Source organism: Schistocerca nitens, chromosome 2 (genome assembly GCF_023898315.1).
Source record: "Schistocerca nitens isolate TAMUIC-IGC-003100 chromosome 2, iqSchNite1.1, whole genome shotgun sequence".
Classification (NCBI taxonomy): domain Eukaryota; kingdom Metazoa; phylum Arthropoda; class Insecta; order Orthoptera; family Acrididae; genus Schistocerca; species Schistocerca nitens.
Genome location: NC_064615.1, coordinates 372,531,629 through 372,548,012, shown reverse-complemented (window position 1 = coordinate 372,548,012; position 16,384 = coordinate 372,531,629). Strand labels below are relative to the sequence as shown.

The window sequence follows — 16,384 nt, the reverse complement described above, 5'->3', positions numbered from 1 at the left end:
GAATAGAAGATAATAGAATAATGCTGGTGATGGCCAGAAATTTAGAGGACCAGACTTCTAGTGGGACCTAAGTATTTCATTCTGTTTTGCTCTTTAGCATCTGGTGTTGCCATCTTCTCCTTCATATCTGCAGGTCTGTGGGATACATTCCTAAGATTGCAGGTAGTGACTCCTGTCTTTGACCTCTGATTAAATAGTGATTTTAAAAGGCATATTAGATTTTATTTTTTGAAAAATAACCACTGTTTGCTTCATTAGCAAAGAGCCACTTCACCTGCACATCAAGAGCCATGGCAGGAAACTTGTCAGAACCAAAATGGGACAAATGAGGTGTCAGCAGTGGACTGGGAAATGATGAATGTGGTTAACAACTCCCTACTAATTCACATGTAAAATACATCTCTTGATTTCAAAATCAGCAAACTGTCCCTCAACATAACTTGTAGTGCTGCAGCCAATAACGTGAATTTTCATTACACATATTGCTGGATATTAACACTATAGAAAAAAATGAACTGCTTGAAGCCTCCCCAAGATGCCATAGTGTTTGTAACAGCTTCAAAAAGCAACTTCGTGCAGTCTGAGAAATGAGACACATTTCATGTAAAGATTTCAGAAAAACAAAGTCCTAACAATGAAGTATACTGGGATAGCATTTTGTCATAAGAAGACCACTGTTCTTAGGGGTTGAAATGACTCTACAGTTTTTAATTGGTGAAAAGTGTAGAAGTCAAGATGGGACAGGAAATATACTTAGGGAGATATAATTCTCTCATTTTCTACATAAAAAGAATGACACCTGGCAGATGTCTGTACTGTCATTCATTATTTTGTTTTCAAGTAGTGTAACAACGAGATGGCTGCCACTGAGGTAAATATTAGTATTAAGAAAAGCTCCATCAAACACAGTTCTATAAAACTCAGAAAAAAGACCATTTGTATTTTACTTGATGACAACAATTAAACAGTTCAGAAATATTTAATATGCCAGATTACATACTAGTTCAGATGGTGAAAACATCACCTGTCAATCAAAAACTGTTAAGGGGTAGACAGAGACTGTACTCAAGGAAATCCGTTTGTAAGAGAGAAATTAAAAAAGGTGAAACAAGAGGGAACTATCCCAGATCCACCACTGCAATCTGAATCTCTTTTTGTATCTACCTCATAACGATAAAATAGTTATTATTTATTATACAGATAAACTTATTGGTTGATCCCATGTTCTAAGATTTAGAGGCACTCAGGTCTAGGTTGAGATGGCTTTAACCATGACTGTGCCAAGATTCAGTGCTACTCACTTGTCATCCCAACCTAACTCCTCAGTTCCTGTCACATAAGTGTACCATGGGCCCTGGTTCCAGCATTTAAGTCTGTATGAAACAATACTTGTAGCGGTAGAGTGAGGGAACTCGTACATGGGTTCAGGCTTGTGGTAGAGCAGTCTACTTTGGCACCTACGTTTTCCAACATGATGTTTAGCAAATAGACAATAACAAAGACCTTAGAAGTACAGGTACTTCTATTATTTTTTACGCAAGACAAAAATTTCAGAACTTACTATTGTAAGACAGGTTAGTGGAGCTGAAAGAGGACTTAAATCAAATCTGATGAGATATATTAGTGTTAACAGAAGTGAAAAAAAAAACAACAACAAAGACTTAACAGTATTAAGATCAGGTCATATTTTTGTTACATAGCAACAGAGACAGAGGAAATTCAGGTGTACATTTTACTGGATACAACAAACTAAAAACAATATTACAGATATTGAAGGTGTCTGGAAATTGTTCAAGTGCATGCATCAAATTACTCATCTTCTTAACATGAGGAGTAAAACCTCTACAAAGAAGTACAGGAAGTGCTAAATTACAGCACATTCAACCGAAATATAACTGCAGATCCCAATGCAAAGCCATTATAAAACCTAAATAATGATTCTTCAGTGGGAAACTTTTGATATGGAGGCACAAATGACAGAGATCACATACTAGTAGAATTATCTGAGAAGAACAACGTTTTTGAATCTTGTGTTCTATACCAGAATGTGTACCATTCAGAAAATTCATGGCATATTAAAACAATGTGCCACACTGGGCTTCATAATCAGAACCTTTTGTGGGCAGTACTCTTACCGAGTGAGCTATCCAGGCATTGCTCACAACCTGCCCCCACAGCTTCACTTTTGTCAGTACCTCACTTCTGCCTTCTGAACTTCACAGAAGCTCTTCTGTATACCTTGTGAGATAGCATTCATGGAAGAAATGATGTAGCAGAGAAGTAATTTATCGACAGCCTAGGGGACTATTTCCCAAATGACTCTTTCACTCTGCAGTACAGAGCACAGTGCTTTAAAACCTCCTGCACTGCATATGAAAGACAAGGTTCTGGGTTCGAGTCCCAATCTGGTGCACAGTTTTATCTACTATGAAGTCTCAAAACAGTACACACTCCACTGGAGAGAGATTCATTCTGGAAACGGTATCACAGACTATGGGTAGGCCACTTATTTCTTTTTTCATTTGATTTATTTGGTCGATTTTGATTCATTACATACCACATTTTATGGATGGTAAGACACTACGGATTATAAGATGCATCTTAATTTAAAAATAACCTTTTTACCATTTTTAATTATTAAATAGTGAAGCCAGACTAAAAAAAAAGTCTTAGTTTATAAAACCGAACTGACCTATGAAATCCCTGATTATCTTCACTTGAACTATATTCTTCTTTTTCTTCTTCGTCTTTGTCATCAACATTGTCTTCTTCATATATAAGATAGTCTTCGCTGCCATCAAGAGCATTACTTATGCCGCACTTCTTGTAAGACTTAATAATAATGTCTTCTCTCACTGTAAACCACTACTGCTTTATCCATTGACACACTTGTCTGATTGTAGGTCATTTTAAAGCTCCCTTTGGTGTGTATTCATGTTGGGTTTCATCGCTCATCCATTTGTTCCATTCCTATATCGTATATACTTTAAATGGTTCACTTATCAAGACATCAAGAAGTTGCAATTGTCAAATCAGCCCTCTTGGAATAATAGCAAGCTCTGTATTTCCCTGTCTCAATTTCTCTTCCACAGAATTTTTCAAATGGCTATTACACTGATCTAATACAAGAACAGAACTCTTCTTCAATAAAGCACCTTTCCCCTCTCCCCCATTCCGTTAATCCATAATTTCATACCAGCCTAGTCCATCCAATCCGTGTCGTGTATGTGAACAACACCTGGCAGTACTTCTAAAGGTTTTGGCATTATTTTGTGCTTGAAAATAATTATTGGACTATGTTTTATACTGTCATCACAACATGAAAGGACAACAGCGTAGTGCATTTTTCATGTCCACTTGGTTTTATAGTTAACAGTTTTACCACCTTTCATGCCAAAAGTTCTGTTACTCGGCACATAAAATGTCAGAGGAGTTTTCTCCATATTCACTATTCGGCAATGGAAAGATGACATTTTCTCTTCATACTCTTGTGGCATTTTCTGAGATATTTTGGTTTCATTGCACTTGCTAAGTCCATGACATTTTATAAACCTATAGCACCAACCAACTCTACCATTAAAGTCTGTTAAGTTGCACTGTAGTGATAGCTTACAAGTGTGTATTCTAATCATATATATATACATTTTTTTTGTTTTTTTTTTTTTTTTGTTAATAGAATGCCATTTTGACAGTGACCTTGAATACATTTCAATACGTCATATTCTAGTTTTGGCCATTTTTCATTCAGTCCTTTATTGGGATATTTAGTCTTCCTGAATTTTTTCATTTCTTCTTTACTTGTGCGCCAATCACAAACAGTTATTTTCTGTTGGTGGAGGTTGAAACGCCGCTCAGCTGCTCTGTTTCCATGTTCTTCTGCATGTTTCAATTTATAGCCCGCATCATATGAATACCTTTTATTTTTCTCCATAATGAAACTAGCTACTAACAAAAATATTGTATTGTTACCAGTAACACAAATTACTTTGAATTCAAGTTCACTGGCACCATAGATTGCAATGATGCATCATAAGCTAGACACTGTTCTGGATTTGTGATGGCAGGGCAGGAGGGATACATTGTTAGCAAGCTTATGAATCCCTGCAACTCATGTTTGTTGCATCAGTGCCCTGCTGCTGCCAGTTGAATCCAATGTTGCCAATAGTGATATGTTTCCCACAGTATCAAATATTTTGCAATTTTTAAGACTGGTGGGAATTTTAAATCAAATACTGGACATTTTTGTATTAATTTCAAGTGTAAGATGTTCCTGAATTTTGGAGGCAATTTTTTGAAGAAGGAAGTGTGTCTTATAGTCCATAAAATATGGTACTTAAATAGTATACCAAATATAGAAAAAAAGTCAAATCTGAGAAAGAAGAAGACAGACAGAGAGAGAGAGAGAGAGAGAGAGAGAGGGGCCAAGACAAAATTCAGTTTACAAATAAGAGTCATAAATTACAACTAACAAAAGCACTCATTTTAATTACATATTTAATTTATAAGGCTGTTTTTTATAATTTAAAAATTGTTTTACTGAATAAAAACATTGTTTCATCAGAAATGACTTAAGGTTATATTTCAATATATTTTTATGTTGCTCCAGTTTTAACTAACTAGGTAGGCTGTTGGATAATTTAACTATCATCTGTAAACACTTTCCTGATAGAATACTGTTCTAGACTGAGACATGTGGATGTCACTGATGTTTCCCGTGTTGTTGCTATGCATATGCTTATTCTGCCATAAATATCCAGTACAGTTTAAAAGATACTCATTTGCAAACAGGATATGCTCATATACATAAAGAAACACTTGGCAGGCTCATTTTTTCAGCTGCATGAAATGTGGTCTACATGTTTCCAGTTTCTTTAGGTTGTAGATAGCTCTGACTGCTCTTTTCTGAATCCTAAATATTTTTATATTGGTGGCTGTGTTTCCCCAGAAGACTAGCCCATAGTGGAGTAATGTATGTATAATATGCCTGAATGACTGTTCACCTACTTGCACTCTGACTTACTACATGAAGAGCATAACAAGCTTTTGAAAGCTTTTTCCTGCGTTCTTTAACACAACAGTTCAATCATTTTCATCATTTTAAAGTGTCTTGTGCCCACACCCCTAGAACCCCAGTTTCAGTAACCGATTTCAGTAATGTATTGTCAAGATACGGTATTGTATCAAGTTCTTGTACCAGTGGAGAAGAGAGGAACTTTTTAAAAAGAAATCAGCCATCAGCAGTCAGCAAATAAGATTTGTTTTTGCACTTTTATGAAGTCATTTAAAACATCAATGTAAAGGAGGAAAAATAACAATAGAGGTCCTATGGCAAAGCCTTATAGCACTCCCTCCATACTTCAATGACAAAGTAAGATAATTGGATAAATAAAAAAACCACTCACTAAGCAGTGGTAGAACACACACATAAAAGATTATGATTAGGCAAGGTAATGGAGCCAGTAATTCGTTATTCAGGCAGAAGGGCTGAAGGGGAAGGAAGAGGGATGAAGGAAAAGGAGTGGAGAGGTCTAGGAAAACAGATAGATTTTGTGAAAGTCACCCAGAACTGTGGGTCAGGGGAGACTTAGCGAGCAGGATGAGAAGGGAAGGCCAGCCGCTGTGGCTGAGCGGTTCTAGGCACTTCAGTCCAGAACCGCACTGCTACTACGGTCGGAGTTCGAATCCTGCCTCAGGCATAGATGTATGTGATGTCTTTAAGTTAGTTAGGTTTAAGTAGTTCTTAGTCTAGGGGACTGATGACCTCGGATGTTAAGTCCCATAGTACTTAGAGCCATTTGAACCATTTTTGAGAAGACTGACTGTAGGGGACTGCACCATATGAGATTTGAAAATCTGCGAGTTTAAAGGTGAAAGAAAGAGATTAGTGCTTAAACACATGCATGAGTTAATAAGAGTGAAAAGCTAAGTGCATTGTAAGTAAGAGAAGATGGAGGGGGGCCCAAAAAATAGACAGCTAAGAAAATGAAATATGCAGAAAACTAAAACTGAGTGAGGAAAGGAGTAGTTATAGTGAATAAATGCTGAGGTGGAAGAAATTAACGTAAATTAAGGTGGGTGGTAGGAACCAAGGACATATAATGATAGTTCCCACCTGCGCAGTTCTGAGAAACTGGTGTCTGGGGAAAGAATCCAGATGTGCATGTGGTGAAACATGCACTGAGGTCACAATTGTCATGTTGCAGAGCATGCCCTGCAGCATGATATTGCGTGTTGCCAGTATACACCCTCTGCTTATGCCCGTTCATATTAACTGAAAATTTGGAAAAGCTATTGTATGTGTGGTGGACAGAATCTCAGACAGAATGGATCTCATTTCAGGGCATGTGTAGAAAGTTATGGCCTTGTCAAAGTAGCTGATTAATAATACTGAGTGAGCAGTGGTGTGCTCCAAAGTTGTTTTTTGGAGATATCAGCAGTACCAGGACTGGATGTGATGGCCTAGGAAATCTGCTTTTGAACTATGCTGGTGGGATAATTACATCCAGGGAAGGCTGAGGTGCGAATGGTGGTGTATTGCTGTAAGGAGTCTGCAACCGAACAAATATGTTTGCCTTGAATGCCAAGGCTGTGTGGGAGGGAACATTTGACATAGAAAGGATGGCAACTGTTGAAATGTAAGTCCTGCTGTTTGTTAGGAGGTTTGATGTGGATCTGGTGATTTATTGGATTTATGTTTCTTTAATGCTGTCATGACTTAAAACCATCATTTGCTACCTGTCTTCAAGGTGAGATCTTATCCACTGATTTGTATCCCTCTGACACCTTTTTGAGCTAATCTTTGAAAAAAGGCACAGCTAATTATGTCAAATGCTTTTGAGATATTTAGGAAAATATCAACAGCATGTTCTGTGATTGCAAATAATAATAACATATTCTGCAAGTGAAGGTTTGTGCTCCTTAAGGGTTCTGATATAAAGAAGACTTTTTACATGTACAGTGAGAATGTATTTAATTCATTAGATAAGAAATTAGAGGTCACTGGCATTTTCTGTGACCTGTCAAAAGCCTTTGACTGTGCGAATCACAGGATTCTCTTATGTAAATCAGAATATTATGGTGTCATCGGCAATGCTGCGAAATGGTTTGAGTCTTACCTAACTAACAGGAAACAAAGGATGTTGTTGTTAAATACGTGTGGAGTAGCAATCAGTCTTCTTCTGACTGGTAATTAATTACATGTGGTGTTCCTCAAGGTTCTATCTTCAGTCTGCTGCTTTTCTTGTGTACATTAATGACCTCTCATCTGTTACACTGCCAGATGCGAAGTTCATTTTGTTTGCAGATGATACAAGTATTGTAATTATTGTAATAAATAGCAAATCAAGTACAGATTTAGAAATGGCTGCTACTCATATTATCACTGACATTAATAAATGGTTTAAAGCTAATTCACTGTCATTAAACTTTGGAAAGACCCACTGTATGCAATTCAGGGACTTATAAGAGATTTCCTTCGAGCATATGTATAACATCTGAAGAGATGCAGATCGAAGAGGTTGATAGTGTAAATTTTCTGGGCTTAAACTCAATAATAAATTCAGTTGGTAAGGACAGATCACAAATTTGCTGGTAAGGACAGATCACAAATTTGCTGAAGTGCCTAAACTAGTCCATATTTGCAGTGCAAATGAGGCCAGATGTAAGAGATATAAATATAATAACACTTGCATACTTTGGTAACTTTCATTCTATTATGTCATATGGGATTGTTTACTGGGGTAGCTCATCAAACAGAGAAAAAGTTTTTGGAGGGCAAAAGCATGTGATAATGCTCATTTGTGGTGTAAATTCAAGAACACCATGTAAAAACCTGTTTAAGGAACTGGGTATTCTAACCAATGCTTCTCAGTATATTTATTCCTTAATGAAATTTGTTGCAAATAATATATCTCTGTTTCCAACAAATAGCTCAATACATAGTATCAATACTAGGAATAAGAAAATACACACAAAAAACTAACATACTTACCTTGGTCCAACAAGGGATCCAATATTCAGGAACAAACATTTTCAATAAATTGCTAGCAACCATTAAAAGTTTATTTTCAGATAATGCACAGTTTTATCAGATTTCGAAAGACTTTTTGATAAGCAAGGCCTTCTATTCTATAGATGAATATCTTAATGGGGAGTGTTAGACCAGCTAAAGTAAAAATGTCTGTTAGATTTCCGTTTAGATAGCACTTGGTCACAACAGTCAAGGTTAGGTATTTTGTATATGATAAATTTATTAAAAGTGCATAATTTTGTTTCATTCTGACAGTGTATTAATTCTGTAAATATTACCAGTTACAGTTTACTGTAATGTATTCAACTATTTTTACAATCTCCTGACAAATGATGATGGAAGTTATATTGTATTCAGGTGTTTTATGCTTTTTATGTTATATTTTCTGATTTGTTCCACACTCATGAGAATCATCTCATTAAACAAAACCTAATCTCTAAGCCATAATCTGTCATCCAGTGCTTTATCGAGTTTGGAAGCTCTGGCCAAGGTGGAAAGCGAAGCTGTGAGAGATGGTCATGAATCACACTTGAATAACACAGTCAGTAAGAGCATTGCCTACAAAAGGCAAGGTTTCAAGTTCGAGTCTCAGTCTGGCACACAGTTTTAAACTGCTAGAAATTTTATTTTTGTACTTATAATGCTCTTCCAAAAGATAATAGATAGAAAATGAACGTAGTAATGACCAAATTAATCTAAAATAATAATAATAAGTATATTGTGCAAACAAAAAAATAATACTACAGGATGTGAGGGTATTCAACCAATTTAGAATTGAAAGTGAATAAGATCTGCAATAAACATATGTATAAAGTTATAACAACAAAAACAATCAACTTTTGACAAAATAATTTAATTGGATAGATAAAAGGTCTACTCACCAAGTGGTGGCAGACCACACACATAAAAGAGGGTTGTAATTAGGCAACGTTTTGGAACCAATGGCTCCTTTTTCATGCAGAAGGGTTGGAGCTCTAGGAAGAGGGTTAGATGTCAGGAAAGTCACCCAGAGCCATGGGTCAGGGGAGACTTACTGCAAGGGATCAGAAGGAAAGACTGATTGTTGAGAACTGAATTGGGTGAGATTTGAAAACCTGAGAGCTTAAAGGTGGAAGGCAGGGTAATGTGCAAGACAGAGATAACTGCTTAAACATCATGCATGAGTTAGTAGGAGTGAAAAGCTAAGTGCAGTGTACATAACAGAGGTGGGAAGGTAGCGGTGAAAAATAGATGGGTAAGACAATGAAAGATGAGAAAACTAAAACAGAGTGAAGGAAAGAATAATTACTGTGAAGAAATGCTGAGACGGAAGAAATTAACATAAATTAAGGCCACATGCATGGCAAGAACCAAGGACATGTTGTAGCACTAGTTCCCACCTACAGAGTTCTGAGAAACGTTTGTCTCGGGGAAGAATCCAGATGGCGCAAGTGGTGAAACCAGCACTGAGGTCGCAATTGTCAAGTTGTAGAGCATGCTCTGCAACAGGATATTGTGTGTTGCCAGTATACACCCTCTGCCTATGCCTATTCATCCTAATTGATGATTTTGGAGGTAGTCACACCAATGTAAAAAGCCGAACAGTGTTTTCATAACAGCTTGCACTCAACATGTGTCATTTCACAGGTGGCTCATCCATTGATAGTACATGTTTTGCCAGTTACAGGGCTGCTATAGTTGGTGGTAGGAGGGTGCATAGGGCAAGTCTAGGAGGGTGCATAGGGCAAGTCTTGCAGTGGGGACAGTCACAGAGGTAGGAGCCATAGGGTAGGGAGATGGGTGCAGAAGAAACATAAGGTCTGACAAGAATATTGCAGAAATTGGGACGGCAACGAACAGCTATTCTAGGTGTGATGGGCAAGATTTCAGACAGAATGGATTTCATTTCAGGGCACGATTTCATCTACTTTGACAGGGCCATGACTTCCTAAAATCATGCCCTGAAATGAGATCCATTCTGTCTGAAATCTTGCCAACCACACCTAGAATAGCTTTTCGGCACCTTTCCAATCTCCGCAATATTCTTGTCAGACAGTATGCTCCTTCTGCCCCCATCTCCCTACCCTATGGCTCCTACCCCTTTGACCATACCTGCTGCAAAAAAATGGCTCTGAGCACTATGGGACTTAACATCTATGGTCATCAGTCCCCTAGAACTTAGAACTACTTAAACCTAACTAACCTAAGGACAGCACACAACACCCAGCCATCACGAGGCAGAGAAAATCCCTGACCCCGCCGGGAACCCGGGCATGGGAAGCGAGAACGCTACCGCACGACCACGAGATGCGGGCACCTGCTGCAAGACTTTCCCTATGCACCCCTCTACAACCAACTATAGCAGCCTTGTAATTGGCAAAACATATGCTATTGAAGAGAGAGCCACCTGTGAAATGACACATGTTGTATACCAGCTGCTATGTAAAGACTGTTTGGCATTTTACATCGGCATCACTACCTCCAAATTACCAATTATGATGATTGGGCATAGGCAGAGGGTGTATAATGGCAACATGCAATATCCTGTTGCATAGCATGTTCTACAACATGACAATTGAGACCTCAGTGCCTGTTTCACTACACGTGCTATCTGGATTCTTCCCCCAGACTCCAGTTTCTCAGAACTCCACAGTTGGGAACTAGCATTACATGGATTATGAAGGTTTAGAAGCAGTTATAAGATGGCTTTTGAGTGGAGAGGTAGGGAAGGGGCCTGGGAGAGAAAAAGGTAGGGGTAGGGGCGGGGGGGGGGGGGGGGGGAGGTGTGGAGAGGTTTGCCAGCGAGAGATGAGAGAGGGATTCAGTATTTGGATGGGATTAATGTTTTACGGATCTGCTGGATGTCACGTTTGACTTCTGGGATGGAATCATAGTCATACTGTTTGTACACAGTGATCTTGAAAGGTTCTAGACACTGTCAGCCATATAATCACTGTTAGTTATACTCTACAGAAATAATATGATTAGAACCAGTTTTTAGGTAATGTGAGGCTCTTTGTTCCATAGTGGACTAGCTGAGAAATGGTCTAGGACAGGAAGGTGAAGTCAGACTGCTAGTGAAGAACTCCTGGATGATTACAAGGGCAAGGCTGAAAGGAAACAGAGTAGAATCAGAGCTGGAGTGAAATTGGAACTGTCCTGGCACAATTTTATGTATGATTCGGGCAGGCTTCAGTTAGTGGTATGGGTAGAGAAAAAATGGTTTGAAGGGAACAAGCATAGGAGTGAAGATCTTTGATAAGTCCAGCATGACGAAATCTGAGTTTTAAACTAAAGATGCAACATTTTGATGCTTTTAAGACTTTTGTCAGGATTTTGGCAAAAAGACTGATATTAGTAATGGGAGTCTATTGAGTGTGCCAGGAAGCAATGTGTTTTAGGCAATGAAAGAAAGTTCTCGGATTAAGGGAGGCAGAGTAAGTCAATGATGTATGTTAGAATTATTGTTATTGTTGAATTATTTGAAAGGTAGAGTGAATGCACCCGCTTGCCTTAATAACACAATCTAACAGTTAAACAAAGCAGGATGACGGGTATAGTCATAGAAGGAATGAAACAGGGAATAGAAATGCTAACAGTTAAACAAAGCAGGATGATGGATATAGTCATAGAAGGAATGAAACAAGGAATAGAAATGAAGTTGTTAAATGACCAACAACAGTCACATCACCTTAGCTTCCACAACATGTTGAAACTTCTCTTTAAAGAATGAATCTTTCATTCTAGAGAGGAGTCTGCATAGTTTTGAAATTTCGTGGCAGATTAAACTGTGTGCCAGAGTGGAACTTGAACTCAGAACATGTCTTTTGAGAGCATTGCTCTAACCGACTGAGCTATACAGGCATGTATTATAATCCTGCTTCAGAACTTTACTTCTACATCTACATCTACATCTATACTCTGAGAACCACCGTCAGGTGCAAGGCAGAAGGTACACCACATTGTACCAGTTATTAGGGTTTCTTCCTGTTCCATTCACGTATGGAGTGACGGAAGAATGATTGTTTAAATGCCTTTGTGTGTACAGTAATTATTCTAATCTTATAATCAGAATCTATATGTGAGCGATACATAGGGGGTTGTAGTAGATCTCTAGAGTAATCATTTACTTCTGCTAATACTTCTAAAAATAGGAGAAACAGAAAGGCAAAACTACAGCAGCAGGTTATGGAATATAGTGAGACACTGGTTTGTACACATCTCATATAAACAAAATTGAAACCTGCACAGTGCCTTTTGGGTTGTTAGAATAATGTTGGAATTCACCTACAACAAAAAATGGTTCAAATGGCTCTGAGCACTATGCGACTTAACTTCTGAGGTCATCAGTCGCCTAGAACTTAGAACTAATTAAACCTAACTAACCTAAGGACAGCACACATATCCATGCCTGAGGCGGGATTCGAACCTGCGACTGTAGCAGTCGCTCGGTTCCAGAGTGTAGCGCCTAGAACCACACGGCCACTCCGGCCGGCTCACCTACAACAGTGGCATCATTTATTCTCATGACTAAATAATACTGTTTGTTCAGAAGAATGTGTAATAGTATTCCTCTGGGAAGAATCCTCTTGACTTTGAACTATCACAACTGTGAAAGTATACTCGTATGTTTGATGATTCATATTAGAAGTTATAATTCAACAGGTGATGGATGTTTGAAGAAACCAAAGACCACACTAAGTGAAGCACAAAAATATTGCATTGTTCTTATTCTTTACACATTTCTTAACACTACTGTTAGTTATGTAGTGCACATTTTTCATTTTGTATATAATTGACTTCACAATGCTTTAAATTGCATAAATATACTCTTCACTATAACATTTTCTCTGGTGAGAGACTCAGAATATCATGAAGTAACTTATTTTACCACTAATAAAATTTTTGGGTTTGTTTAATCAGATCTTATTGCAGTAATTGGGATTCAGTTATTTGATGTATTTGATAATATACTTACCATGGGCTGTGTTACCGGCAACCAACATGTAAGGCCTGTCCCCCAAATTTTCAAAAATTTTTAATATATCTGCAATTGTATCCACTTTAAACCAATCTGTCTTTTCAAATTTTACATGAACTGGCGAAATTATTGCTAATGTTTCTATAGAACATTCTCCATTCTGACCACAGTTCTGTGTACATGTACCTCCACTTCTTACACAGAGCTTCTTTTCCCAATCCTGAGAAGATAAAAATAGTAATATGATACATACACCAAGAAAATATAGTTTCCTGAAAACAAAAGTCAGTTGCAACATGAGAAAATGTTCAGATGTATGATATTACATGAAAAACATCGACATCTAAATCTAAATGATTACTCTGCAATTCACACTTAAGTGCCTGGCGGAGGGTTCTTGAAACCACCATCAGAGTATTTCCCTACTGCTCCACTCCCCAATAGCCCATAGAAAAAATGAAGACTTTAATCGTTCTGTATGAGCTCTGATTTCTCTTATTTTATTGTGATGATAATTTTGCCCTATGTAGGTTGGCAACAGTAAACCATTTTCAAGCTTAGAGGAGAAAGTTGGTGATTGAAATTTTATTAAAAGGTCAGGCCACAATGAAAATGCCTTTGTTTTAATGGTTTACCACCCCGCCATGTTCGTGATTCTCTCTGCCCTATTTCGTGACAGTACAAAATGAGTTGCCCTTCTTTAGACTTTTTTTTTTTTTTTTTTTTTTTTTTTTTTTTTTTTTTTTTTGTTCTCTATCAATCCTACCTCCTGAGGAGGATCCCACACCACACACCAATACTCCAGAAGAGGATAGACAAGTGTAGTGAAGGTAGCCTCTTCAGAAAACTTAATCCATCTTGTAAGTATTCTGCCAATAAATCGCAGTCTGTGGTTAGCTTTCCCCACAACATTAAGTATATGATAGCTGCAATTTAAGTTATTCATAATTTAATTTGTGTCCCTAAGTATTTAGTTGAATTCACAACCATTAAATTTGTGTGATTTATAGTTTAATTGAAATTCAGCTGATTCCTTTTAGTACTCATGTGGAGGACTTCACATTTTTCTTAATTTAAAGTCAATTGCCACTTTTTGCATCATACAGATAACTTGTCTAAATCATATTGCTTTTAAGATGTGTTGACTTTATGAAATGGTAGGTGATACCATCATCTGCAAAAAGTCTAAGAGGGCTGCTCAGATTACTGACTAAATCATTTACATAGCTTAGGAACAACAGAGAGCCTATAACACTTCCTTGGGGATGCCTGGAATCACCACTTCCTCGGGGATGCCTGGAATCACTTCTGTTTGACTCTATTATTTTCTGTAAATTACTACAAATTGTGACCTTTCTGACAGGAAATCATGAATGCAGTCACACAACTGAGACGCTACTCTGTAGGCATGCAATCTGATTAGACGCCAGTTGTGAGGAATGGAGTCAAAAGCCTTCTGGAAATCTAGAAATATGGAATCAATTTGAGATTGCTGTCAGCAGCACTCATTACTTCATGTGTATGAAGAGCTTGTTGTATTTCACAAGAATGATATTTTCTGAATGCATGTTACTTGCCAATAAATAATTTTCTTCAACATTTTATTCAAACACAGTGTATGTTCCAAAATTCTACTGCAAATCAACGTTAGTGATATGGCTCTGTAATTTAGTGAACTATTCCTAGTTCCTTTTTTGAGTACTGATGTGTTCTGTGTGACTTTCCAGTCTTTTGGTACAAACCTTTCATTGAGTGAGTGACTGTCTATGATTGCTAATTATGGGGTTGCTGTATCAGCATACCGTGAAAGGAATCTAAATGGTGTAATATCTGAATTGGAAGACTTGCATTTATTTAGTGATTTACATTGATTCACTACTCCCATGGTATCTACTTTTAAGTTACTCGTGATGGCAGCTGTTCTTGATTTGAATTCTGGAATATTTACTTTGTCTTCTTTGCTGAACGAATTTCAGAAAACTAAAGCCTCTGCTTTAAAGACGCTGTCATCAGCAATATTATCAGTGGTGCAGTGGCACCACCATTTAGGATAGGGAAATTTAGTTTTGTGCAATATTCTGAGCACAAGTTACAGCCAGGTGCGGGCCGGATTGCAGTGAGTTACACATGCCAACAGTTGTGAAGTAGGATAGAGGCCACAGGGCTGTCAAATTGCTGAAAGAGTATACATAGCAGTTTCACATATCGCAAATCACAGGCAGAAGGGGCCCACGGGCCAACCTTGTGTGTCATGAATACGTGACGTGAAGCGGTGCATATGGCAAAGCAGAGGCGCACAGCCGCGTATGAATAGGTGCGGGTATCCAACGAGATTCTTTCAAGTGTGGCAGCTCTCCTGGATGGCGAGGCATGTCACATCACCAGCTACAAGCAGCAACAGATGGGGCATCAGCATTCTGGTCCACGGCAGACCGCTGCTTCAACCCTCTGAAGCCGAGGCAGGGTCCATAGCCAGCCAGCGGTGGGCCACTCCATGGCTCTTTCCCGTGGGCTGTCGTCCTGGTTTCCAACACATGCTGGAGGCATCCCAAGGTGAGGGCCGCAGATTTGGACTCTGGATCGTGGATGCTTGTTGTTGCAGTGATCTTAGCCACACCGGAGAGAAGCACACCAAGCGGCGCTGAGTCAACTGCCAGCATCCTGACAGCGACGTAATTACACTGTTGTACAAGGCCGACACACAAAGCAGTGCGTGCACGGGTCGCTAAGGCAGCCTTTCTGAGCCAAGCCGTTTCGCAGACAGCGAAGTGGTTTTCAGCATTGCGGGACTCAGTGACACAGATCGAGAGGAACGGGGGCACTGTAGTTGGAAACAATAAATCACTTGGAAAGCTCGGACGAGTGTTAATATTGTGCCTTCTACCTCTTCCCGCTACATTTGGTCATCCTGATACAAATGGTGCCAGAAGTTACCACTACAGTGGTATTGCACAGTGAAAGTATTGATTGTGTCTTGCCGTTGGTGAACTTTAAATATGACCAGAATTTTTTTTGAATTTCTGTCAGATTTCAAGGCAGAGTTTCATTGTGGAAGTTATTAATAGCATCTCACTATGAAGTTCAAAAAGCTTCAGTAAAGCATTTCGTTTCTCGGAGATTTTGCGTTCTTTTAAATTTGGCACACATTTTTTGTTCCTTTTGCCACAGTGTTGTGACCTGTTTTGTGTACTATGGGGATCAGTACCACCTTTTATTAATTTATTCAATATAATGCTCTCAATTGCCACATATACTGTTTCTTTGAATTTAAACCACATCTGATCTACACTTACATAGGTAGTTGGGAAGGAGTGAAGACTTTCTCTTAGAAGGCTAATTTTTATCCACTTTTTTGAATGAATCTGTTTTGCATTTACTTTTTGTGGATTTGGATA

The 16,384-nt window shown here is 38.3% G+C and overlaps 1 protein-coding gene across 3 annotated transcripts in view; it reads right to left on the bottom strand.

Annotated features, from left to right (window-relative positions):
- The window catches only part of LOC126236198 (uncharacterized), a 316,623-nt gene that overhangs the window by 210,151 nt on the left and 90,088 nt on the right, over nt 1-16,384 (bottom strand). For all 3 annotated transcript variants that reach the window (XM_049945307.1, XM_049945309.1, XM_049945308.1), the window contains exon 6: nt 12,987-13,209. In XM_049945307.1, coding sequence (XP_049801264.1) covers nt 12,987-13,209 — 223 coding nt within the window. The remainder of the gene's footprint in view (nt 1-12,986; nt 13,210-16,384) is intronic.